The following is a 27035-nucleotide window of genomic DNA, read 5'->3' as shown; positions in this document are numbered from 1 at the left end:
GGAAATTTTGCTGTTTTTGGTTATTATCTTGAATATTATTATAGATAGAGATAAACTGTATACAGCAATAATGTTCAGCAAAGTAAGATTTACAAATATGTCAACACGAACGAAATGGTCAGTTGACCCCTTTAGGAGTTATTGCCCTTTATAGTCAAATTTTAACCATTTTTTCGTAAATCTTAGTAATCTTTTACAAAAATCTTCTCCTCTGAAACTATTGGGCCAAATTAAACCAAACTTGGCCACAATCATCATTGGGGTATCTAGTTTAAAAAATGTGTGGCGTGACCAGCCCAACCAACCAAGGTGGCCGCCATGGCTAAAAATAGAACATAGGGGTAAAATGCAGTTTTTGGCTTATAACTCAAAAACCAAAGCATTTAGAGCAAATCTGACATGGGGTAAAATTGTTTATCAGGTCAAGATCTTTCTGCCCTCAAATTTTCAGTTGAATCCGACAACCCGTTGTAGGGTTGCTGCCCCTGAATTGGTAATTTAAGGGAATTTTTGCTGTTTTTGGTTATTATCTTGAATATTATTATAGATAGAGATAAACTGTAAACAGCAATAATGTTCAGCAAAGTTAGATTTACAAATAAGTCAACATGACCAAAGTGGTCAGTTGACCCCTATAGGAGTTATTGACCTTTATAGTCAATTTTTAACCATTTTTCGTAAATCTTAGAAATCTTTTACAAAAATCTTCTCCTCTGAAACTACTGGGCCAAATTAAACCAAACTTGGCCACAATCATCTTTGGGGTATTTAATTGAAAAAAATGTGTCCGGTGACCCGGCCATCCAACCAAAATGGCTGCCACGGCTAAAAATAGAACATAGGGGTAAAATGCAGTTTTTGGCTTATAACTCAAAAGCCGAAGCATTTAGAGAAAATCTGACGTGTTAAATTGTCTATCAGGTCAAGATCTATTTGCCCTGATATTTTCACATGGATCGGATAACCTGTTGTTAGGTTACTGCCCTGAGTTGGTAATTTTAAGGAAATTTTGCCGTTTTTTGTTATTATCTTGAATATTATTATAGATAGAGATAAACTGTAAATAGCAATAATGTTCAGCAAAACAAGATCTACAAATAAGTTTTCATGACCAAAATAGTCAATTGACCCCTTAAGGATCGAAGTTATTGCCCTTTATAGTTAATTTTTAGCATTTTTCATAAATTTTTGTAAATTTTTAGAAAATATTTTCCACTGTAATTACTGGGCCAAGTTCATTATAGATTGAGATAATTGTACCAACAAGAATGTTCAGTAAAGATCTACAAACACATCACCATCACCAAAACACAATTATGTCATGAATTTATCTGTGTCCCTTGTTTAATATGCACATAGACCAAGGTGAGCGACAAGAGCGATAAGACACTTTATGTAGTTTATGATTGTGTATTCAATCTCCATTTTTGGTCCTTCGTAATAATTAAAAACACAAATACAGACACAAATCATGCACAAATAAAATCAATAGTCTACACAAATATTTACAAAGGTCAGTCACTATAAATTATGAAATCATTCGCGGCACGAAATAAGTTCTGAACGGTCTCTGGTGAGGTCGTCTGCTTAACATTAAATTATCATGAATTTATTATAATTGTCCTAATCCTTTTATCTATGGTAATTAATGAGTTTTAAATCTAACGATTCATTTAATCTCGGCATGGGTCAACTAAATTCGTTTCGTTTTATCTCAGGAGAAAAATGTTCAACACACTAATTTTCCGCTTTTTTTTATTGCATTATGAAATAAGATCTAGAATATGTGTTATGATTACCAACAAGACAGCTCTATACCAGATACCAAATGACATAGAAGTTAACAACTATTTGTTAATGAACAGCATTCAACAATGAGCAAAACCCATACTGCATAGTCAGATAGTCAGATGTATAGATCCTGAAATGAAAAATGTAAAACAATTCAAATGAGAAACTAACAGCCTTACATTTGCATATAGTATGCTTCAGTATACAAAAATGATTTAAGATAAGTCTATTCTTCTAGTGCATTACAAAACTGGATTTATATCTTGTACATTTGTATTTGAACTTGTGATTCAGTGGTTGTCGTTTGTTTATGTGTTGCATATTTGTTTTTTCGTTCATTTTTTTACATAAATAAGGCGGTTAGTTTTCTCGTTTGAATTGTTTTACATTGTCTTATCGGGGCCTATTATAGCTGACTATGCGGTATGGGCTTTGCTCATTGTTGAAGGCTGTACAGTGACCTATAGTTGTTAATGTCTGTGTCATTTTGGTCTTTTGTGGATAGTTGTCTCATTGGCAATCATACCACATCTTCTTTTTTATATTGTCCATATTCAAAATGTATTGATACCTAAATGTGTTAATATTTAGCATGATCAAAGTTATTCAATATTGTCTGTTACAGAATGGGTTAACTGAGATGGCAAGGGAGTGTTTGAAGATGTACTTTATGAAACCACCACCAGGAAACCAGTTCCTGTGTAGAGCTTACCTGTGTCAGGCACAGTTGTTAGCACCTAAAGAAGCTAATGATCCTGTAAGCCATTTAGCCTTTTAATATAACTGATGATCTTTATATTATAAATTCTTATACTGTGGATTCATTTATTTTCCTGGGTACCAATTTTCGTGGATAGAGAAGAAAAGACGTTGCGTGGTATAGTTATCAAAGGTACCAGGATTATAATTTAGTACGCCAGACGGGCGTTTCGTCTACATAAGACTCATCAGTGACGCTCATATCAAAATATTTATAAAGCGAAACAAGTACAAAGTTGAAGAGCATTGAGGATTCAAAATTCCAAAAAGTTGTGCCAAATACGGCTTAGGTAATATATGCCTGGGATAAGAAAATCCTTAGTTTTTCGAAAAATTCATTTTTTTGTAAACAGGAAATTTATAAAAATGACCACATTATTGATATTCATGTCAACACCGAAGTGTTGACTACTGTATACATAAATTTGTGGATCGCTGATTACAAAAAAAAAAAATAAGATACGTAATTCATGGATTTCTTTTTGATTTAGTAGATCATATAACCTCCTTGGTTTGATCAATAATAAAACAAACAAAAAAGAAGGAATTCATTGAAAAAGTTTTGAATTGTCAAAATCCTTGCTTGGGCATTCTAGGTTAAAGTGTTCATTGAAAACTTCTATTACAATAATGGACAAAGACAACTAATTATTCATTTGTTTTACAATTTATAAATTCTAGTCGGAATTCTATAAGGCATTCAAAACTTTATGATTGAAAGCTCATTTCCCTAATCACGATATAATAAACAGTCATATAAGTATAAGGTGTGAAAATAAATGTTCCTGTCATAAACAATATTACCTACGGGCAATATCCCCTTACTTAATCCTATTGATTTTTATCACTAGTAAACCAAACTATGACACAGTAATTAACAACTTGCAGTTATTTTCCTTGAACAGTTTTAATCAATTTTAAAAAGTAAATTATCACTGATATTCGATATATTTATTATTGATTTAGTTAAAATACTTGTGTCTTCTTTCAATAAAAAATCATGTGTTATGTTACAATGTTTATCGCTAGTCAACACTATACTAGAACTGCATAACATAACCCGGAAATAAACATCTGACTCCATACACAATACTCGGGACTATTCTTAATTGAATTCTTAAATTGGTGGTTCGCTGTGACCCACAAAACTCACTGAAATTGGTAAACCACGAATAGAAATCAATCCACAGTAACAGGAAGACAAGTTTTGTTAAATGATCAATCATCCAATGAAATCAACTTGATCAATGTTATCAGAATTGACTGACAAATCTCTGAAAAAATGTTGTGTGACTGTTTTATTCACAAATGTTTCTGTTAAAAAAAAAAACCTTAACATTATGTAAATAAAGAAATTGCAGTCAGTAGTTTATTGGAGATTTTACATACCTTCTCTCTCTATATATATGTTGTAATACTTCTTATAATAGCACAAATTATATGTGCTATAAAATATGTTGGGTAGACCCAATATATAATGAATACACCTACCAGATGTTTTTTCAAGAACGAGGACATTTCTATTGAGTTATTCAAGCATTATATGCATACAAATTTGTTTTATTTTATAGGAACAGTTAGAAAAAGCTGTTGTTTATCTGATAAAAGCCATCAATTTTGCCAAAAACAATCAAAGGTATATTAAGTGAACTTTTTCATAAGTAGGCTAGTACAATGTATTTGCATGTTGATAAAGAGAAATGAGTGGTTACCATGATTAAGACAGCAACTAAGAAATAAATGTTATTCAAGAAAATCACCAGTTAACCTTCAACAAAAGACAGTTACCTTAAAAGCTAAAAATTTTGTTTAGTTTAGACCCGAAATAATTATGAAAAGAAAAACATGATGTGAAATAGACTAGCTGGTATATTGTTTTCATATTAGAATAACCCATTGCCATTGGTTACAACATAATAAGCCTGAATTCTCATAGTCAAGGATGACTGCAACTCCGTGGTCCTGTTATGTCAAAGTCTTTTACTGTCTTTGAGTTGATGCCATCAATAAATTACAAAATATATGTGATAATCTGTTCCTGGTGTTACTTCTTTACTCTATTGTGTACAGAGTCCTCTTTAAAGCACATTAGAAGGAGATTTTGATAAGTTGTTTTTGAGAAGATAAGTTAACAATGGATGTGCACTGTCATTAAACCCCTGGTTGTGTTGATATTATTGTATTCACTAAATCAAACTTTTGTGGAATTTATCTAGTCAGTTATGGATTCTTTAAAGGCAAACAGTATCTAATGAAACACAGTTTTTACACTAAACCCGATTATGATTTAGAAAATTTAGTCCAAATAATTATGCATGGTGTTGTGACAGTGGTATATTGATTTTTGCAACAACAGCATCAGGCCAATGGGAGACAACTCCTTACAAATACATGTATACATTTTCTTAAAAAAAGTTTGTTTAAACTCATGAATTCAGTTTAATGGATTACACCATAATCTTTGTATTTCATTTCTTTTTAAATGGGAAAAAAATACATTCAAAAATGATTTAAATATTATTTATTCTTGTTTTTTTTTATGAGAATCCTTGTTTGTATTTGACCTCATTCTATTCAAATTTTTCTTTTTAGATACCATTTTCTGGTTTACAATGCATCAGTGATTTACTGGCAGTTCTGTCGTCCTTTTCTGAAACCCAGATACAGACAATATCTTGCCCACAGCTTACATCAAGTAGTGAAGGCTTTGGATGATATAGATGACCAAGACTTTGAATGGAGAGCTCAGTTAATGATGTAATATACTTTGCTTCCTATGTTGCTTTTGATTCTGAGACAAAATATGTATTGATTGTTCTATTAAGTCTTTAGGTTAAATAAAAGGATGTTATATTGTAGGAAAATAGTCTTTAAGTTTACATACTGTAAACCAACTGATTTTCGCGAGTAGAAAAAAAAACGTGAATTTAAATCATCACGAATATGTAAAACTTCCATTATTCCTTATTAAACTTTATCAAGTAAATCAGAAAATCGCGAAATTAAAAACCTGCGCAGTGGTTTAAAAAGGGTAAAACGCGAAATAAAGTATCCGCGAAAATAAGTTGATTTATATAATACATCCTATGGTTGATGGTTATCTTAATTATAGTCAATATTAGCTTACAACGTGCACTATTCAATCACATATGTAGAAGCAAAAATAGATTTAAAATGCTCTCAACATTTTTTAAATACAGATTAAATCATAAAATTCTTGCTACAAGATCAGTATTACCTAGGTAAATGTTATACCTGCCTTTATCAATAAATTCATCATAGATACCAGGACTAAATTTTGTATATACGCCAGACGCGCGTTTTGTCTACAAAAGACTCATCAGTGACGCTCAATTCCAAAAACGTTAAAAAGGCCAAATAAAGTAAAAGTATCAATGTGTAACATTTGAATTGTTCCTTTTTTACCGCAGGTTGTACATAGAATGTCCATTAGTAGGTCATATACCATGTATACTGGAAATTTTATCAAACATGCATAACATATTTTTTCTTTAACTGTTCCAATCACTTCCATAGTTTTTTTAGTGTTTTGATAAGAAAACCATTAAGATAGTTTTTACAAGGCTAAGATATTCAGATATTTTGTACCAAGTTCAAGTTATTCAGATGTTTTGTAATAAGTGCAAGATATTCAGATGTTAAAGTTTTTTATTTTAATTTTCAGTGCACTGATAGAATGTCATTTAGATGCAGGTAAAAAGACAGATGCCACAGGAATAGCTGGTCCTGCAGCTTCATTCATTAAACAGAATGTTCCTCAGTTATACAAACAAGTGTTTGGCCTCATTGTAAGCTTTATTTAAATATGTTATGTTAGATTGCTTCTACTGAAAACAAATAATGCTGGTTCATTCAAGTTTAACTCACATCTTTGTTTTATAAATGATAATTCTATTGTGCTAATTTAGTGCTTGTAAGAAGAAAATTGTATGAAAAAGAGATATTGATTTCAACCAATTTATATGAATACTAAAATGTTCATGGCATTTTTTTTGCATTTCACATTTAAAGCTCTTTTTATATTTTTAGTACATGTGGTTTTCAAACTTTCTGCTTGAGTGTGCTGCCTTGTAAAGTTTAATGAAGAAATTTATTTAAAAAATGTTGATGGTATAAGGGATTATCAAAGTTCAAAAAGAAAATCGTACAACACCATGTTAAAATAAAAAGTGAAAGACAATGAAAAGACAAGTGCATAAAAACCCTACATAGAAAACTTAGACTGTACAGCAGGAACCTGTCTAAAACTGGGTTTGAAAGTCTTTGCTTCTGAAGGGTAAACAGATCCTGACCCATTTAAGTGGCAAATTTTACATCCCCATCTGAATGCTGACATGAAGTTAGTTACAATAGGAGAAAAGAAGCCAACCATTTATATGGTACTTTCCTTGATTTTTTTTTAACAAAATGTTTGTTTCATTTATATTTAAGGTTAGAAACCAATTGCTTGAGGCAGCCAAGTTGCACAAAGATGTGAAAAATTCTCCTGAATTGGCAGTTTATTATAAAATATTGAAATTAAAAGTGTAAGTATAGTAACAACTGAGAATTTACACTTCACTTACATGACTTATTAAAATTTCATTTAAAATCTTTTCATGTGAATTTTGAAATGGAAGAAATTATAGCATCACACTGAAATGTCTACATATTTCTAATTTAAGATAAAAGAAAGAGTCCTCAATGTTAACTAAAAACTGGAGACAAAACATGTATAATAAAAAAAGGTTCTGTATAGCATGTGAAACTAATGAAATAATAAGCATGAGTAAAATATGGTTACATAACTTGAGGGAAATCTCTTCAGGGCTAAAATCCACATAATTAATAATTTGATTTCTCCTGCAGGGCTAATGACATAAGTGAACCTAGAGATTACTATAGTGAGATACAACATATTCTGAATCAGATGGGTGTACCACAGACCTTAAACCCTAACAGGGGCAAATCAAGGGCATCACATCCTACCACAACCACCAGTCCTGCAGGACGGAGTCAGGAGGAAGAAAGGTATGCACATTTACAACCAAGGCTGTTTGTTTGACAAGTTTTACAATTAATGAACTGCTTTTGTAAATGTAAAAATATATTGTTTGAAATCTAGAAAATAGAATAGAGCTCAGATTAACTAAAACGATTCTTCCTCAAGTAAAATATATATTGTGTATGTTTCCTGAAAAGTTGATTTTTCCACCCATAATGATCTTACCCTTGTATGATTTATTTGATTTTTTAGTCCTATAGAATTGTTGATGGTGAATGATCCATTATATTAAGTAGTACATTGATTTTCAAAGCATAAAAAGACCAAAGTCAATTGCAAAGATTGCAATGTTTTCCTCAAAGCATACTGGCAATATAAATTGGAATTGTGAGAATTTAAAAGCTGAAGTTTACAATATAAAAATAAAAGTGTAGGTTTGAATCATGAGATAAAGTATTGACCATATAAAGATTTTTTATTAGATTATCAGCTTCTTCATCTGGACAACATGAGTCTCGTAAAGAAGTCTCAAAATATCCCTCGTAAGTAAAAATAGGATGGTGATTAAAGTAAGAAAATCATTCACAATGTGTGGTCATCACAAATTTACAGCACAAGTTTAACCACACGGTCTATGATGAAAAAGTTTGTTTAGGACATTTCAATATTGTTCAGTTTTAGTTAAAAGGAAACTTTATTGGTGTAGAATTGTTTTTTTAATAAAGAATAAAAGATAAGTTTTTTATTTTTTTTATTTGATAAATTTATAGAATACTGCTTTTGTTGTTTATCATGTTTATTGAAATAAAAATTCACTCAATTTTAAAACTTAAAAACTCCATCTGTCATCATGGTTAGTTTGCACACAAATACCAGTGTTATAGCATGAGTTCTGCACTTTAAAGGTAAGCTACAGGTTGATTTAAAGGGATGTTGAAATGAAGACTCTGTATGGTTATTTTTTATGTGTATCCATAAAAAAAATATCTCAAGAAATAGTTAATAGATATGATTTAATTATGAAAGAGTATCCATTTGCCCTGATTTGAATCGTGATAACTTAAAACTGCTTTATAAGGCTATGACGTATGGCTGTAAAATTAAAGAGAGCAGAAATTTAAATTTTGAAGATATATAAGGTTCTAAAAACTTTTTAGTTTCCCTAAACATGACAGGAAACAAAAGTAAGCTAAAGTACTTAAGTAATAGATTATTTATTATGAAACATAACTTTGATGGTTTTTATCAACAGTTTAGAGGACCTTGATAAAATAATCAGTGAAATAGAATTACCAAAACGTAATGTATCATTTGAGGAGGAAGAAAATGATCCAGGGGATGTGTAAGTCGTGGCATGAATCAATAGAATGCTACCATGTGCATGTGTCTAAAAAATATGCATGATGTAATATTAGTGATAATTATTAAAGGACATCAAAATGCTAGTTTTGAGATGACATTGTATCTTTAGTCAAAAGTAAATAGAAAACATTAAATGTTCTGGGTTGGGTGGGCTTTTTTGATGATCTCTAGTGGATAGCATTCCTTAAATGCCAAAAACTCAAATAAATAGTAAATATATGGGCAAAAAGTAATGCAGAAAAGAAATTTAACTTGTATGTGTTCTTGGTTTGTAGTATGGTTGGTTCTAAAATGTCCATAGGTAAACCAAGTTCAATGAAAATGGTTGGAAGTCATAGCAAGATGGATCAACATGCATCTAAACATAGGCTAGATGGCGGGTGTGTCCACATTAATTGATTTCATGTTTCTTTAGAAGTTTTTTGGCTGTTAAATGAGTTTTGTTGAAACTTGGGTTTTTGTCATAGAAAAAAAAAATCCCTCAAGATTTTTTAAATACAATCACTGTCTGATTATCTGTTATAAAAGTTCATTTGTAAGTTATAAATAAAGTCTGGTGATTTGAAAAAAAATAATGTTATTGCCTTTATTTTAAGCTAGAAGTGTACACAGAGATTTAATATTTGATATAAAAGAGTGAATTCTGAGTTGATTATATTTGGTGAAGACCTTTGCAATACTTTTGTGTACTTTGCCTTTCTTTGATTCTGAATCTGAATGACAAAAAGTTATCTTCTTGTTTTCTCTCATGCTTTTTTTTTGATTGATTGTATTCTTAGCATGGATTGTTTATTATATTAAGTCTGAAATAAAGAGCTTTAATATTATATTATGTTCTTGGAGCTGTATAATAAAGTTTTGTAATTTTTGTGTTTTCAGAAATATTTTCTAGGAATAGATATATTTTAGGAGTAACTGACAAATTAAAGTCATTTATATTGATTTGTTTAAGATGATAAAGATACAACATTAAAAAGTTGTGGAATTAACTAATAATCAACCATCAATTTAAGTTATAATATGTAGAATTAGTCATAGCAATTACCATAGAAGTGAAATTATGTAACTTTTAATATGAATTTAATTAACTAAATTGTCAATTCATTTTCTGTTCAAATAGCTAACTTCATTTACATTTCAACAATTAAGAGAAAACACAAATAAACATCAGATGGCAGGAACTTCATTCAACTTGACCTTAATGGTGATTAATGAATAACTTATTCCAATAAAAAGAATCAAAATATAACTGCTGATAATTGTTATTTGAACATAAAATATATTGCTTTATTAATAATTTCACTAAACACAACATAAACAAGTAGACTATTCACTTTTTTCACGCAGAAAGACGCCGGTAAAGGGTCGTCGTACTCCGACCCCAACATCTACCAAAAAGCTACAACCAGAAAGCTTGGACAAGTGAGTTGTTTATGTTTTGTCTTGTCTCTTCTGTCTTGTCTTAAGCCTCCTTCTATGTATAACTTTGTCTGACTTTGGGCACTAGTTTTCTTGAGTTTTATCACTCATAATTTGTTAGGGACCTTGATCCTGTAGTGAAAGTGCAGTTGTTTTTCTGTCATGTAACTAGATCATACACACAGAACTTGTACTCTAAAGAGTCTGTTAGTACAATTTACTAGAGGATACCTACATAACTAGTACCAGATACAGTCATTTAGTACAACACCCAATAGTTAAACTGTCATTTCACTTGATTCTACCATATTGTCATAGTATATCACTCTTAATCAATGGCAAACTAAAATATGAACTTAGATAAATTTTTTGGCCAAAAATATTTAGATAAGTTGAATTAATGTTACAAAAAACCTTACCCTTAGTGTCTTTTTATTTACTGGTTCGTTAATATGTAGAATTTCACTTCTAGAACTTCCTGTTATTTCATTAGCTATAGGGTTTTTAAAGAGTTATCTCCCTTTAAGTACTTATTTAACAGAAGAATTAGCTCATTATTTGTCAAAAATTTCATAACTATATATGATTAACCCCCATCATACAATTTCCAATAGACACTTTTTGTCATGTCATGTCATCAGTTTTTAAGCTGATTGTTTGGTATTTGGTGTAAAATATTGAATTTATCAATTTATCAATATTTTCATTCTTTTTTCTTCCCCTTTAGGTAAACAATTCCTGAACTTACAAACAACATACTGACATATTTCTCATCAATTTCTTCAGATATTGATCTTTTATTGACTTCTATGACTATATAGATAGTTAGTATGTATAAACATTATGATTAGTTTTAGATTGAAGTTTAATTTGGATTAACCCATTCTGCTTCACCTCAGCACCTGTAGAAATTTACTGTTGGTAGAGAGATTTTTATCTCGTTTATGCATGACTTCATGTTTGCTCTCAATTAATTGATGACAATTTTATATTCATTTCAATTAGTGAGACACAGCGCTTCCATTTAATTTTAAACCAATAAGATCATTATGAGATTTGATAGATGAAATGTTTGTTGACTTGTCTTTTTAACAACAACTATTATGAATTAACCAAGATAACTTTGTTCATTGTTTGATTATTACGTTATTTCAGCAATTTAGACGTTAATGCACCAGACAGGTAAAGATTGCAGCAATTTGAATTTGACAGAAATTTGATGTGTTCTTTGCTTCAATTTCCCGTTCTTACTTTATTATAGGAATTATTTATTCAGGAATTAGGATTGCCCAAAAATTAGATTATTGAATGTAGAATGATTACTTTCATTACAATGTTTTAAATAAAAAATCCAGACTATTATTATAGTTTACTGTTTTGTTGACATCTGTTAATTTCAATATTAATTGCATTTATAATTAATCCACCTTGAATAATAAAAAATAAGTGCACCTACATATTATTTAATATATACATAAGTTTTTCTTATAAGAACAATTAAAAGTCCCTGTACAGCATTCAGTTTTTGTATTGATATTTTTTATCATAATAAGGGCTTTTGTATAACTCTTCTTGCTTTGTTAAATTATTGTTTGATCAAATTCAGAATATTGTCCGTTTTTTTCTAAGGAAGTATAATGGTACTTGATCTTTATATATATATATAGGAATATACAATTAACAAAACTTTCTTTTAACATAACAATATTGTAGTTATGTGAAATGTTTATGTCTAAACAGTTATTTATATTAAAAATTGCATCTGTTATCTTTGTAGTTTTATATATATATTCATATTTGGAATGTCTTAAAAAATCTATTTAGCTGTTTTGAAATATAAAAGTTTTTTTTCTGTATCCTACAAAGAAGCTTTAACTTAATTTAGTTTACTTCTCATATTTTCTGCTAGAAAGGTATTATTGATATGGTTACTGTTTCCCCATGTTGCCCAGTAGAAATTTAGAGGTGATCAGAGAAGAAACTATTTTCATTGCTTTATTTAAGAAACTTGCAAAACCATAGATAAGGTGGTGACCTTTTTTTGTTATTACAATGTTACATCTATTAAAAAATGGGAAAAAAATATATACATGTATTTCCATGGAACAATTCAGTTCTTAAATTATTGCATTCAAAGTGAACATTGTCACTCCAAAATGTACAGTTTTGCTTTTAATCACACAAAAGCCAAGTTTGTGTCACCCTCAAGTTGCCCTTTCTAGACTCTGATTTTGACACGCAACAGATGCTGTTTTGCTTTGCACTTGAGCATACTGTGATTACACAAGTTTGATTTTCAATAAAATAAGTTACAACATTAAACCATGACAAAATGATGCCTCAACAATGTTTGACACATTTACTGCATTTTTAACATTCCAAGTTTGGCAATTTTGATTTTTGACAATTTGTATAGTAATTGTAATAATTGACAATGTTCATAGTAATTGTAATAATTGACAATGTGCATAGTAATTGTAATAATTGACAATATGCATAGTAATTGTAATATTGAAAATATGCATAGTAATTGTAATATTGACAATGTGCATAGTAATTGTAATAATTGACAATGTGCATAATAATTCTCATAATTGACAATGTGCATAGTAATTGTAATAATTGACAATGTGCATAGTAATTGTAATAATTGACAATGTGCTGCAGTGCATAGTAATTTTAATAATTGACAATGTGCATAGTTTTTGTTTGACACCTTTTAGTTAGATTGAATGCTAATTTTCAAATACCACCATAGTTGAAAAATAAGCATGGCTAGTTATTTTTAAAAACTGTGCTGAAGTGGTGCGATGGAGTTTGGTTACATGTTTATAATTTTGATAGAATGATTTATGTAAGATATTTGGTGATACATGTATCAGTATTCAAAATTTAGGTCTTTAAATTGACCTGAAGACTGAAGTTTTTCAAAAAAGTCTGTTTGATTTCTGAAAATTAAAACTGATTAGATCTAGATTACTATTCTGATCATTCAATATCATGAATATCTTTTGAGCAAACTACATTTACAGACATTTTTTTAACATACTTGACTTTTTGCCAAAATTGTTTGTAATAATGTAATTTTTGTCTTTATGCTATTTTTCAGACCATATCTATTGTTAGAATTAGCCAGGTTCTGTTTGGAGTTAGACTTTCCTGATCTTGCTCAAGATTGTGTTGACCAGATGAAAAATTCTAATGTAAAGGTATGGTCAATTTGATTTTACTATTTTGATATTCTAGAATGGATTAAATTTCTAATTAGGTAAGTCCTCAGATACATTTCTCAAATGCAATAAACAAATATTTTGGATTAAGAAATCATCGGAAGTTAATTTGGTAAATATTTGTAACTTGTGGCTCTTTGGTATTCAATTTCATGCCTGTTGGATGGAATATCACAAATAGAGAATACCATACAGAATAAAATAGATCAGTCCATATTTTACGGACGATGCACTTCTACAAATTGTGAATGAATACATTGACCTCACTGAGTAAAGTAATAATGTTTATCACTTGGGGATTTTTACACATTAACTGGTTACATAAATGATTCTACAGCAAAAAAAATTAAAGAGAGTCCCCTTTGATTTCCTGCGAGATATTATACAGTTAAAATATTCTATTTTCAGTCAAATTTTATATATCAGAAAAAATACATGTTTTTCAGTATCTCCTTTATTTATATATAATTCTTATATGATTTGCATATTAGGGAATACGTTGATATGATTGGTTGAGAGGACTTCTGGTGGTTAATCTTGACGTTGGTTATTTTTCGATAGACGACGTTGACCGAACTTCTTTTCGTAACCAATGTAAACAAGATGGCGGTGATAATAACACAGACGTTAACAAAATTTATTTCACTGCAAGTTAATCGTTGAAGAAAATAACAAAAACGAAAAGATTCATTTGAATGAGTAAGAATTTTTGTAGTTTATTTTCATAAGATTGCAAATTTCAAGGGGTACATATTTTTGCATAAGACAACAAATAAATTCATGTGCCAGGCCTATTCAATGATACAAATATACAACTTACTTGGGATAGAGGTTACGAGTGTGGAAATATATTTTCCCTATTTCCAATTTTAAAGAATTATAAGGATTAAATGCCTTTTTAAAGGAATTTATTGGTTATAAACTGTACCAAGTCACTCACAAACATATCCGAAGGACTTTTATTTGTTTGTGAGTGAATTGGTCGAGTTTATACACCAATAAATTTCTTTAAAAAGGCGTTTAATCCTATAATAAAACCTGAATTTTTTGTAGGATCCTGGATTCTTTTTAGAGTTGGAGTTTCTACAGAGTGACTTAACAGTGAAAAGTTTAGGAGACAAACAGGAATCTTATCAGAAATCCTCAGTTGACGTGAGTCAAGTTTTTGATTTAATGACTAGTGTTTCATTCATCAGGTGGATTGTAATTTATAAATGTTAACATATTAAAAATGAATGCTAAATAGGCAAACCTCTCTCCCAGACAATGGGAAAATGACTATAATACATGTTGAAGGAGACAGAGCACTCCAAATCAAGCAAATAAACACAATGTGAAAAAAACGTTCATATTACATAAAAAAAACTATGAAATTATTGCTAATCCTCAATAATCCAAAATGAGTTATTGCGATCTGAAGAAACATCATACAGATATTTTCCTTTCTATTTCAGAGTCGTTATTAATGTGATATTCACCCAGTTCCATTATTTACTGATAAAAAACTCACAATAATTTCTGAATTTACAGTTAGTAATACTTGAATGTACACTGATAACAACGACGATAACATTTAATGAGAATAATATTTGATAAAAATACTTGTAAAAAGCTTTTATTAATATTATTAGGTTAGACTTCAAGCCATCAAGAGATGTGAAGAGACAATGATGAATGCTATAAGGAATGGAGACCCAAACGTTATACAAGCTGGATGTGTTACAACATTCAACCTATGCTTACCTCTTATACAGTCCAATCTCCGTAAACACATCAGAAAACCTCTCACACTGTTAGCTGAGGCTCTGGAAGAAATTCATAGGTAACATTTTGTTTAGAATTGACCAGCAGAAAAACATTTATTTTAACAGGATATAATAATATAAGAAATATCTGTTCTGGAATAAGTAGGAAGATTTGTGTTTCTACTTTTAGTTTGTTAATCTTGTTAATCAATTTGTGATGCAAGGTCCATCAGCACTGTCTAAATGTGAAGATTTTTATCTATTTAAGTTTATTGATTAACTTGCGATGTCAGATCCATACAGAACTGTCTAAATGTGAAGATTTACGTTTCTATTTTTAATTTGTTGATCAATTTGCGATGTCAGATCCACACAGAACTGTCTAAATGTGAAAATTTTTATCTCTTCTTTCAGTTTATTAATTAACTTGCGATGTCAGATCCACACAGAACTGTCTAAATGTGAAGAGGATCAGGAACAAATACAAGTAGCCATGGATCATCTGAAAAAGGTAATATAATGCCTGAGTGAATAGTTAAAGGTAACAGTAATATAACGCTGCCGTTGAAATGTTAAGGATGTACATAAAACTACAGGGAGGTAACTCTGTAAACACCAGCTGAATGTTTTAATCACATTCTATTGTTAAAGGGGCACTAGCTGTCAAATTCATGGTCACTGATTTGACTCAAATTCTCATATTTGATTTATAACAATGTAAAACATTTATCCCAACTATCAAAAGTCTAAAATAAACAGTTTACAGAGCATGGGGTAGATAATATATAGGTTTGTTTCGTGTGTATTTTAGTCCAGATGCCATCTAATTAACTATATATCGATTTGACCTCAGATGACCATATAGTCAATAAATAAAGTTGAGACCATATATAATTTTGCAAAGAACAATATAACAGTTGACACACGAAGGTAAAACTACGAAGGATCGTATAAGAAAAGTAAATAATGTATTTGTATGTAAATTATAGGCAATACAATTGGATGACGGAGCTGTGTATAAGGAGAGATTAGAAGTAGCTCTACATAGACTAGAGCTTAGAGCTCAGTTGTATAAACAGCCAGACAGACCAGAAGACATGGCAGCCATGATTATAGAACAGGTATGGACAGTGTATCTTTCTATACACCAATATATATTAACAGTTATACCTTTAGTGTCACTCTCACTATCTATATTATATATATATATATATATATATATATATATATATATATATATATATATATATATATATATATATATATATAGAGTCTATACGAATCTACCAACCAGTAAACTTAATAGGTATTGGATCATCAAAATTGACAATACTACACAAACAGGAAAAATTATATGAGTCTGAAAGATTGTGTAACAATACCGATAAATAGATGGAAAACAAAACACTAAAAAGTGTTGAATATCATTGCACAAAGATGGAAAAACTGAACAGATGATATAAATTATACAATAATTGCAAATATTTCGGCTCAACAAATGGCCTTCTTCGGTGACAAAAGTTTTAACAATAATGAGATATAATGTATAAGGTGTAAACATAGATCACTAATAATACAGGTAAGTTTTGGTCGATTGATTTTAATCCAAAATCCTGAATATAATAATATAAACACTAGACTGTAAATTTAATTATTTCTTTCTATTGATTCCATCTGGATGGAGGACACCCAGTGTTTTTATCCAAAACCTCTCCCGATTTTCTCTTTGCCTATGTTGCCATGTACAATCCTGTTCGATCACAAGGATCTTCATGTGATCAAAATCTTTCAGATTGTGATCTGGTAACCTGAAATGTTGGCTGACAGGAATATACGGTTTTTTTGTGAGGTCACTCCTGTGGCCATTGAGGCGTTTGTGAAATGGCTGCATTTATATATATATATATATATATATATAATCAAACAATTTATTTGGCAGCTCCTTTGACACATTCTGATATTAACAAATCTTATGTCTCAATAGCAATAGGCCATTAATTCTTAAAGATTAAACCCCATGACTGTTAGTACAATAACAAAGATAGATCAATCAAGATAATATGCAATGAAAGAAAATCTCTGTTCACCAAATGAAAATTGAATGCAGTTTTGTTTTTACTATGATTGAAAAGAGATGAGAGGTATACATTAATGAGAGAACAAAATAACAAATCAAATAACAAAAATAAAAAGACAGGTAAATTTACAGACTATTCACTTAATAAACAAGTGTATATGTCATCTGTTGAGCTCTGAACTACACTGTTTAGACAACATTTTCTTGAGTGGAAAGATTAAAACAGGCATTGTGAAATAAATGGATCACTGTAGATAAAGGCTTCAAAGGTTCTAATTGGCCTTTTAAGAATCTAAATGACTATGGATAATCTCATTGTTCTTACACCAAAATGAAAATAACGTTATGTCATTGGTTGAAATTCTATTGTTTATCCAGTTTTAAACCAATCACAACGTTTTGGTGTACTCTTTGAAATATTACCCAGAATGCATTAGATTCTGACACGGCAAATTCTCTGAGCTACCTGTTAGTAAACAGTCTTCATCTAAATTCTGTATATTTTAGGCTAGGAAAGCTGATTCTGGTACCATGAGAATGAAGAGATCGTTGTTAGTAAAGGCAGGAGAGGCTCTAGCACCAGATGCTTTCCAGTTAGTCTTAGATAGTGAGAGTGACACTAAAGGTATAACTGATATTTTGTAGTAGATTATAATGTGCTTATAGGATAACCCTGACATTATTTTGCTTTAATACCTTTTGTAGGTTTTACCTTTACAGTTTTATTTATTAAACCCCTGCTTTTAAATGTAATTATTTTAAAGAAATAGATTTGATATGTTCACTTGCTCTAACTTTTTGTAGTAGTTGGTGTAAATGTTTGAAATAAACATGTGCTAAACACCCTTGTTTTTTAGCACTGTAATATTTTAACTTTTATAAATACATGTATTTGTTTGCTTGTTTCCCATAGTTTGCAATGTAATAATCTACCTTAATAGTTATGTATTTATCTGTGTTTGCTTTTTAAATATGTTAATTTTATTATTTCTTCTTTTAATGAGAATGCCCGGTATTAGGAAGATTGACACATTATTTGAATTATCCAAATATTCCTTAATTTTGGGAGTCATGGTAAATTGTATTTTCCAAAAAGTGATTTGCATGAAACATTACTTACTCCTTAGAACACGAGTTGGTCTTTTCATAAAATAATTTTACGATCAAACTCAGAATTCATTTCCTGCAGTGGCGGATCCAGGGGGGGGGTTCCGGGGGTGCGCACCCCCCCTTTATTTTTGCCGATCAATGCATTTGTATCGGGACATATGTTTTGCACCCCCCCTTTGCCCTGGGTGCCCTGGGTTAGCACCCCCCTTTCGAAAATTCCTGCATCCGCCCCTGTCCTGACATCATAAAAGTCCCATAATTATAATTAATTTACATTCATTTTGCTTAACTCCTCATTTCACTGTGAATTATAATGACATCTTTTTAGATGAATAGAAATATATATATTGTAGTTGCAATGGCATTATTTTGCTTGAACTTTCCCTTTTTATATGATACCATACTTAACTTTAGATTTGCATATTTTATATTGTATTGATAGTTATTTTGCTTGCACCCTTCCTTTTTCAGAGAAGAATGGAGAAAATAATAACTCAGGTTCCTCATTTAGTTTTTATTATAGTTGCTATTCCTTCTTAGTTACATTATTTTGACTGTTCTCTTAGCTGCTATTACAAATGAATAAAATTAATACCTTGCTATTTGCTTTATTAAAAGAAAAAAAAGATGATTATTCACCTCGCATACTTTTTATTTTATTTCGTGTTAATTTTTACACTACTTAGTTAAAGGTAGCACAACAGACCCTTTTTTGATAATGTAGCTGTTTATGTTTGAAATGCTGTATTATTTTCATCTGTTGAGATATAAAGACAAAAAAAACTTGAAACGAAAGAAAAATCTATGAATTACTCCTTAAAAAGGCTGTTATCCATATCTCAATTATAAAAAATATTAAAAGGTTAAATATTAAAAATATTAGAAGAATATTTGAACTCCTTATTTTTAGAATTAACACTTTTAGGTCTGCGGCAGCCAAATAGTTTTATTTTGTATAAATAAGCACCAAACCATGTATCAGATTTCAATTATCATGTCTCTTTATAGATTTTGGCTGGATATTTCTTAAGATAAGCAAGAAGCTATTAAAAGCAAATCTCATTTAACAATGTAGAACTAACATATTCACTAAGATATATGTATGTTTCACTTTATAACAACTGATATACAATACTTTAATAACAGGCTTAAAAACATAGAATTTTATAAAGTGAAAGATCACCAGTATTCTAGTATACAATTTTCATATTAAACTTGGTTTCATGCTTCCAAGTTGAATTAAAATTCAGCACTCTCAAGTATCTGTACTTTTTTGTGTTAACTTCAGTTATTTAATAATTCTCATTTCTGGTAATGGTATCTTTGTAACATATCTCTATTTACTAATGTTTTTTGTTTTTTTTATGTAAATAAGTCATTCAGTTGTACAAAGTTGATTGAACCTGCTTGTCAGCTAAGGGATATAATGTAGAACTAGGCTACTGGTATAGGAAAAGTTATGTTTTCCCATATTTAATATTTTTTTAAGGTAGCACTACAGTCTAACAATGATTTTTTGAAGATATTTTTTTTATCACATAATTTTGAAGTTAGTACTATTCTGCACAGTATGTAAAAATCCCAAAGTCATAATCTTATTGCAACAGGGAGTAAATTGATAATTGACTTATGTAAATAAAAGCACATGGTAATTTAATTAATCTAAATATATAGGCATTTGGGAGGGGCTAATATGTCAATCATCTGTTGATGCCAGTGTCCTGCTGTTAATCCCTGACAACAAGAGAAATATTGTAGTCTTATCTCATTGTTTTGCAACAAAAATAATTTATATAACAGGGAAGTGAACAGAGAAAAAGAAAAAATCTAAAGGGAAAAAATCTACCAAAAATAAAAATAAAATACTATGGAAAAGAGTGGGAAAGTATTAAAAGCCTCTGACTGCCGGTGTAAATTTATTCCCTGGGTCTTCTTCATTTGAATACAGTTTTATGCATTTTAACTAATTTTCAGTTTAAGTGTAATTTTTCAGTTCCATTAAATTAAAAAAAATCTGAGGAAAAGTGTATTTTCAAGAAGAGGATGGTCCAATTCTTTATCTTTTTATGAAAATGTTTTTTATGCACACTTCTCTTAATGTTCTAGCTTATTTCAGACAAAGTTTATTTCTTTTTTAAAATTCAAATGAAAATTATTCTTATATATAGAGAGAATAATGATGTTAAACATTGCTCATATACAGCTGGTCAATCATGTTATTCTCTTATCTTAGACTGTCTGGAAAGAGGCGGAGCTTTGTCTATATTTAATTACTACTTTATAGATGTTGGTCAAATCTGTGACGTCAAACTCCCGCCAAATGCCAAGTTAGTGTAGGACAGTTCACATATAATGCAAAATTTACAGCATTAGAGCATCAAAGACACAAAGTGTGTGGTTCTATTGATATAGTAATGGTATCAGAACACTCCTGGAGTGTTCCCAGTGGAATTTGTGTATTTATATTGGCTTTATAGAGGTGTTAAGGGGGAAATTCAGTTTTTAGGTCATTTCTCAGAAAAAAAATTCATGAGAATTGTAATGAAAAAATGAAAATAGAATCTTTATGGGTACCCCCTTTGGCCCGAATTTGATATAAATGATTAAAGGGTGTATTTTCTACAATACCGTGTCCCAGTTTTTAGATAATATGCTTCTAAATGAATTTATAGGTCTCCAAAGATGAAAGGTGAAATGAGGTTTGGAACCCAGCAGTTAAATCAGATATATCTTCTTACTGGAGGCATATATCAAAAATCTAAGACACGGTTTTGTTGATTTTATATGGTTGATTAAAGGGATGAAAACAAATTTTTACTGCCATTTGACATGAATGTGCCATTTTGATCCAAGTTGGAAGACCACTTTTTTGGCAATTAATGAGCTATATTTTGAGATTGATCAAACCAAAAATAAATTTTTAAATAGATTAAGAAAGAGTTATATTTCAGCTTTAAAATGAGTTAAAAATTTTAACAATCCATCGAGTAGTTTTAGAGAAATTAATTTTTAAAGACTGTTGATTGAAGACAGAAAATTCTGACTGTAGTGCTACCTTAAAATTCACATTTGTGCTTTTGTTCATTTGTATTAGTTTATAAGTTTATTATTTCATCATAATAAATAAACTACAATTTTATGTATAAAAATAAACAATAAACAATTCAGTACCGACAAAGTAGCATTTTAGATTTTACAGATGATTTTTTTTTTCTTTTTTATCTTGAACAACAAAATGATTTTTAATTTAAATATTCTTTTAACAATATTTAGTAAAAAGATAAGAAATTACTATATTAATACAGTATAATTCTACTGACCTACAAGGTATGTAGATGTGCAACATGAATAAAAAAGGAATTCATGTTAGGTTGGAAATGACTTTTTGTTAAAGAAAACACACACTCAAATACATGTACCAACTGCCTATAGAATCACAAAATTAAAAACAAAAAAATTAAAACTTGGTGTCAGACATTGACAATAAAAGGCTTTATTGGTAAATTTACAATGATATGAATCTGAAGAGATTTTATATAAAATATTAAATATATTTTTAAATGCACAAGACAATGTAAACATGTGTCTTGATTATTGTCAGGTATTTCGCAAACCCTTCCCAAAGAAAACAAAAATTGTTGAACACATATATATAGCTAAAAGTGTGTTATTTTAAATTCTTAGATGTCACAGGTGGGAAAGCTCCCCAGACACAAATAAAGAAACTTGCAAATAAAGCCAGGCAATTTAACAAATGTGTGAAGAAAGCTGAAGGTCATTTAAAGAGGCTAGGGGATGAAAATGATAGAGAAAGGTGAGATTTACAAATATCATATATGTAAGCACCAAGTATTGTTAAATGTATTTCTAAATAGAAGCACCAATATATATTTGGATATTTCTTAGGCACTTTACAATTCTATAAATGTTTACCTCATTGTGTATGTTGCTTGTAATATTATATACTTATCTATTATATATAGTCATTTGTATTGCACGAAATAAATGAGTTAAACATATAGCTGATATATACTTTATTACAGACATTTAGAGTTAGCCGTTGTGTAAAATAAGTTTTTTTTCTTTTGCTTTGCAAGTATCTTTTTTCTTAGTGCTTCTTCAGGTTGTTATATGCAAGTAACCTCAATTAGCAACAATAAAACCTTGAATCACTTCTATAAGTAGTAAAATTAAACAAAAGATCCTTATTATTATACATAATGACCATTTATGAAATTTCTGCAAATTTTCTCAGGAATTAATTGTTTTCGGATCCATTGCTCTTCTACTTCCTGTTTATTAAAATTTTTTAGCATGTACCTTTGTGTATTGTTAGTAATTTTAAAAGCAGTAGCTGACAATCTTACTGGTTTCTTTTAATGAAAATTAAAGAAATAGAAAAAGGCATACACTAATCAAATTGGAAAATAGATGATATATATTGGATTGTTGATTGTCAGTTTTATAAATGACAGTTATGAAGATTTATATAAGCTTACCCACTGGCGGTATGTAGTTGTGATGTTAACACAAATAAGTTGATCAGAACAGAATGATTTGATGTTGTCTTTAGTTTATTGCACGCTTCACATTTACAATCAATTGTTCTTTTCTGTTTGTTTTTTCCACATACAATATTGTTCATAAATAAGATATCGGAAGTATATTCTAAAAATTCCTGAAAATAATGTTATGAGAATTTAAAGTGTTACAAAAATGAGACCATTTTTACGGGAATTAATATGTTGATGCTTGTTACAGCCATGGCGACGGGAGGGAAGAGTTAAGTATTGTGTTTATGTTTGTTGCTAGATAATGATAGATGCTTCTGTATAATTCTAACTGAATAATTTGAATGAATTAATGTGACATCTTCATATAATTACATAAAATATTAGAAAGTAGCCTAATTTGTGATTGCAGATTAATTTGAAAGTAGGAAGAATTTCACAACCTTATAAATTTTGAGGAGTGACTATTGTTTGATTGATGTATTGTAAATTTGTTTGTAGATATGTAGTATTAACAGAAAAAATAACAATGAAATAGTTACAAGAATTATATATATAATAATTATACAATGTTAAAACTTGATAACACTTCACAATATTTTGGAAAGATACATTCTTGCTTTGCTTAATAATTAAGACATTTAGACTAAAATAATGTACTGAGAATTAAAATTGAAAGAGGAGCAGACATTTTGAAGTTTATATATTTGTTTGAATTTTTATTTTACTTTTAGTAGAAAAAAATATGTTATTAACTGCTGAGAACTTGTTTGGGGTACTTTTTTTAAAGATTGATAAGGAGATAGAAAATATCTGATATGGGATGCTTTTCATTTTGTTAATTCATACTGCAATCAGTTTTGATCAAATTTGGCATAGCAAGCAAAGAAGAGGTCAGGAATGCAGCATATGTTAAAATATTGTTGTTACAATTTATAGGGCACGTTTATGGGGAGATTTGGCTAAGACAGCAAGAAAACAAGAGGTTTGGGATGTGTGTCGTGTAGCAGCCAGATTCTGTCTCCTGTATGATGATGATAGATGGAAAAATGTTTCTCCCATCAAAACAGAAAGGTGAGATACTAAAAGTCTTTATCACAAATTTTATCAGAATATTTTTCACAATTTTTTATTAGAAATATTTTAACAAAAGAATTACTGGGTATCATCAATCAAAAAGCAACCCAACAACACAAATATTTTTTTCAACATAATTAAAGTAATAAACAAAATGATATAAGTCATATTATTGTTTACTGTTAATTATATATATGAAACAAAAGATATTTAAATAGAGTTAGAAATATTTTTAAAATACAAGGACAGGATTTAATTTTACATTGGCTTATAGTACATGTTGCATTTACATTAATTTTGTTCATACTGTTTTTACCTGTCAGTACGATTTTTTTTTTTACAATGGAATTAATTTAGAAAATTAACTTTTTCAGTCCTAAACCAGAAAAAATGAGAGACACAGGAGCTTCTGTTGTTTCTACTGTTCCTGAAGGAACAACATCTGGTACTGATTTAGGTGATAAAAGTAAGGCAGATAGTAAACTTGGAACCAGACCATCCAGTCCAGAGAGACCTGTACCGTTGTATGATAAAGATTTGATTCGTATGCTGGCAGAAGTGCAGTTTATTCAAGGAGAGGTAATACTGGTTGTTGAATGTCAAAACATATCTTCTATCTCCCTTTTGACCTGGAATGCCAAAAATTTTATCATTTTGTCCTAATTCCTATTGATTTTTTACTGTTTTAGTGTATTTTAAGTGGTGCCTTCAAAACAGGTTCTATGTATTGACTTTGTTTACATCACATCTATTTTTATATTAAAGGCTATGGTACATTTACTGAGGACAGAAGGTGTAGAACTGAATGACATGCCTATACCACCAGTAGATAAAAGTAAACGACCTAAAGGTTATGTGGCCAAAAAACCAGAGGAAGATCCTGATTGGCTGGAATACTGGTTAGTATGTAAATTGGATTTTGAATGAACTAAATAGCAATGTTTTGGCAATGAAAAGTTTACATGAAGAATATGTTATACCCTACCCCTCCCCACACGTACACACATAGTGGGTATTTTACCTCTTGTCTGCTTGTTAATTTATTTGTCCACAAATATCTTAAATTTGTTACATATTTCTATACATTTGTATTGAGGAATGATTTCATATTTGATCTAATCTTTAGACTTCATATTATTATCTAACATCTCCATGGTTGAAAATATAACCATGGAGGAAACTTCCATTAGACCAGTTAAAATGTTATGGTTATTTCAAAATAAGAGAGAATGAAATACTAAGATGAATACGAAGTAATATATATTTTCTTCTTTATATATGCAGTATTCAGTGAAGGTTAAATTTGTAGTTTTGCTGAGATTACAATTGGTTAAACCGATAAAAGCAAACATATGGCACTAGGGGTCATAGAAGGTTAATATCTAGCTTGGCTGATACCACAATACACCTTTTTACTGTTTGTCTGCCAAAACTGGACATCACAATAGAAAATGTCTGACATGACCAAAAAAAAATGATTGTTGTATGAACTAATTAGTTGAAATGTTGCAAATTCTCTGTTCAAGTGTCACCTATTTATTTCCATTAACAGTACCCAAAAATAGTATGTAAAAGTGGAATAAAAAGACTCACAATAATCATTGTCAATTCTTATGTTTTCAGTGATTGGATTAAATCTTTATCACAAGATGGGACTAAGAGTTTCTTGAGAGGCCTTGACCTTGGTGTAGAACTAGAGGAGCCATGGCTTGTCTGTTGTGCCTCTGCCTACATTTGGAACTACAATAACCATGTACTGACACAGAATAGACATAGGGAAATCATGGACCCTCTAATGGCATGTTTTGATGGCTTAAAGAAAGTTGGCCATGCTGGGTAAATGTATTTTCTAGCTCATAGCTGTCTGCTCTACTATATCTTGCAGAGTCTTCCGTTTTCCATTTTCAAATTAAAAAATATGTCTGAAAAGTTTGATGAGTCGAGTCAAATCTAGCAAATCCCCCTTTATTACACATTTCTCCATTTTGAGTAAGAATGTGGTCTGTTATAATCATTGTTTGTTTACTCTACAAAGAAGGTTTAACTACATTACATGATATTTAGCTGCCAGAAAATACCATAAAAAATATGGAAAACATCCTTTATATTTTAAGAGATATAAGAAGATGTGGTTATTTTAAAAAGGGGTATAGGGAAAATAAAAAAAAGACCAGAGGTTGTAACATTGAATAAGAGCTTATATTTATTGCTTGTATCTACTTATTAGCTTAAAATGCATCATATTTGAATTTTGATTTATTTTCAATTTCTATTGTCATGTTTTGATAAGCAAGTACCTTTATGATTTCAGAGAAACAGTTATGTTGGTGAATGTATGTGGTGCATTGGCCTTTGCTTTAATGAAGCCCTGGATTCCAGATGGAAATAAGGAGCCAGAACTTCCAAGCCCAACACCATCACAGTCCCCAGCTAGTAAGAAAGGAAGCAAAGCACCAAAAGATGCTAAAAATAAACCAACCTCCACAACACAGATCTCCATAAGTCCTGATGCTCTACCTGATCTTAAGAAAGCTATAGAGGTAGTCATTTATTGTCCTTCCCTCAGTCTATATCACTTTGCTCAGTTGCTCTGTAATACTCGTATCACAGCTTTGAGACAATAGCATGCATTATCAGCAACATCACTATGTGGGAGGAGACATTATCATGCTTGCTTTTGTCAAGCTTAAAACTGTCTTATGGAGGGGGGAAAGACCACTAATAGAACGATAAACCGGTTATCCTATTTTTTCAATTTTAACACATTATGTAGTGTACGAACGAGGTTCACATTGTTGCTCGCGGCTGATATTTTAGGATATCAATTTGTAGAAAACCTGATATATATACATATTTACTGTATTTTTTTTAAATGGATCTTTATCATGTTCGTAAGATTTTATATGGACTATTTTATAGATCTTTATCATATTCTTGACACAAATCTCT

General features: G+C 30.0%; 1 protein-coding gene across 4 annotated transcripts in view; it reads left to right on the top strand.

Moving 5' to 3' along the window:
* LOC143071630 (cilia- and flagella-associated protein 46-like) overlaps window positions 1–27035 on the top strand; it is a 79162-nt gene that overhangs the window by 3962 nt on the left and 48165 nt on the right. For 2 of the 4 annotated variants that reach the window (XM_076246045.1, XM_076246044.1), the window contains exons 3-24: window positions 2417–2548; window positions 4122–4186; window positions 5143–5307; window positions 6236–6359; window positions 7003–7097; window positions 7420–7581; window positions 8808–8897; window positions 10265–10339; window positions 11492–11518; window positions 13446–13545; window positions 14620–14718; window positions 15198–15388; window positions 15726–15822; window positions 16301–16432; window positions 17896–18013; window positions 18970–18996; window positions 22183–22312; window positions 23949–24083; window positions 24461–24665; window positions 24852–24985; window positions 25710–25922; window positions 26398–26626. In XM_076246045.1, coding sequence (XP_076102160.1) covers window positions 2417–2548; window positions 4122–4186; window positions 5143–5307; window positions 6236–6359; window positions 7003–7097; window positions 7420–7581; window positions 8808–8897; window positions 10265–10339; window positions 11492–11518; window positions 13446–13545; window positions 14620–14718; window positions 15198–15388; window positions 15726–15822; window positions 16301–16432; window positions 17896–18013; window positions 18970–18996; window positions 22183–22312; window positions 23949–24083; window positions 24461–24665; window positions 24852–24985; window positions 25710–25922; window positions 26398–26626 — 2745 coding nt within the window. Of the gene's footprint in view, window positions 1–2416; window positions 2549–4121; window positions 4187–5142; window positions 5308–6235; window positions 6360–7002; window positions 7098–7419; window positions 7582–8807; window positions 8898–10264; window positions 10340–11491; window positions 11519–13445; window positions 13546–14619; window positions 14719–15197; window positions 15389–15725; window positions 15823–16300; window positions 16433–17895; window positions 18014–18969; window positions 18997–22182; window positions 22313–23259; window positions 23281–23948; window positions 24084–24460; window positions 24666–24851; window positions 24986–25709; window positions 25923–26397; window positions 26627–27035 lie in introns of all 4 variants that reach the window. The other 2 variants (XM_076246043.1, XM_076246046.1) reach the window with 2 other exon arrangements.

The sequence above is a fragment of the Mytilus galloprovincialis genome, chromosome 4 (genome assembly GCF_965363235.1).
Source record: "Mytilus galloprovincialis chromosome 4, xbMytGall1.hap1.1, whole genome shotgun sequence".
Classification (NCBI taxonomy): Eukaryota; Metazoa; Mollusca; class Bivalvia; order Mytilida; family Mytilidae; genus Mytilus; species Mytilus galloprovincialis.
Note: the sequence above shows the minus strand (reverse complement) of the source record. Positions and strands in the feature narration are given on the sequence as shown.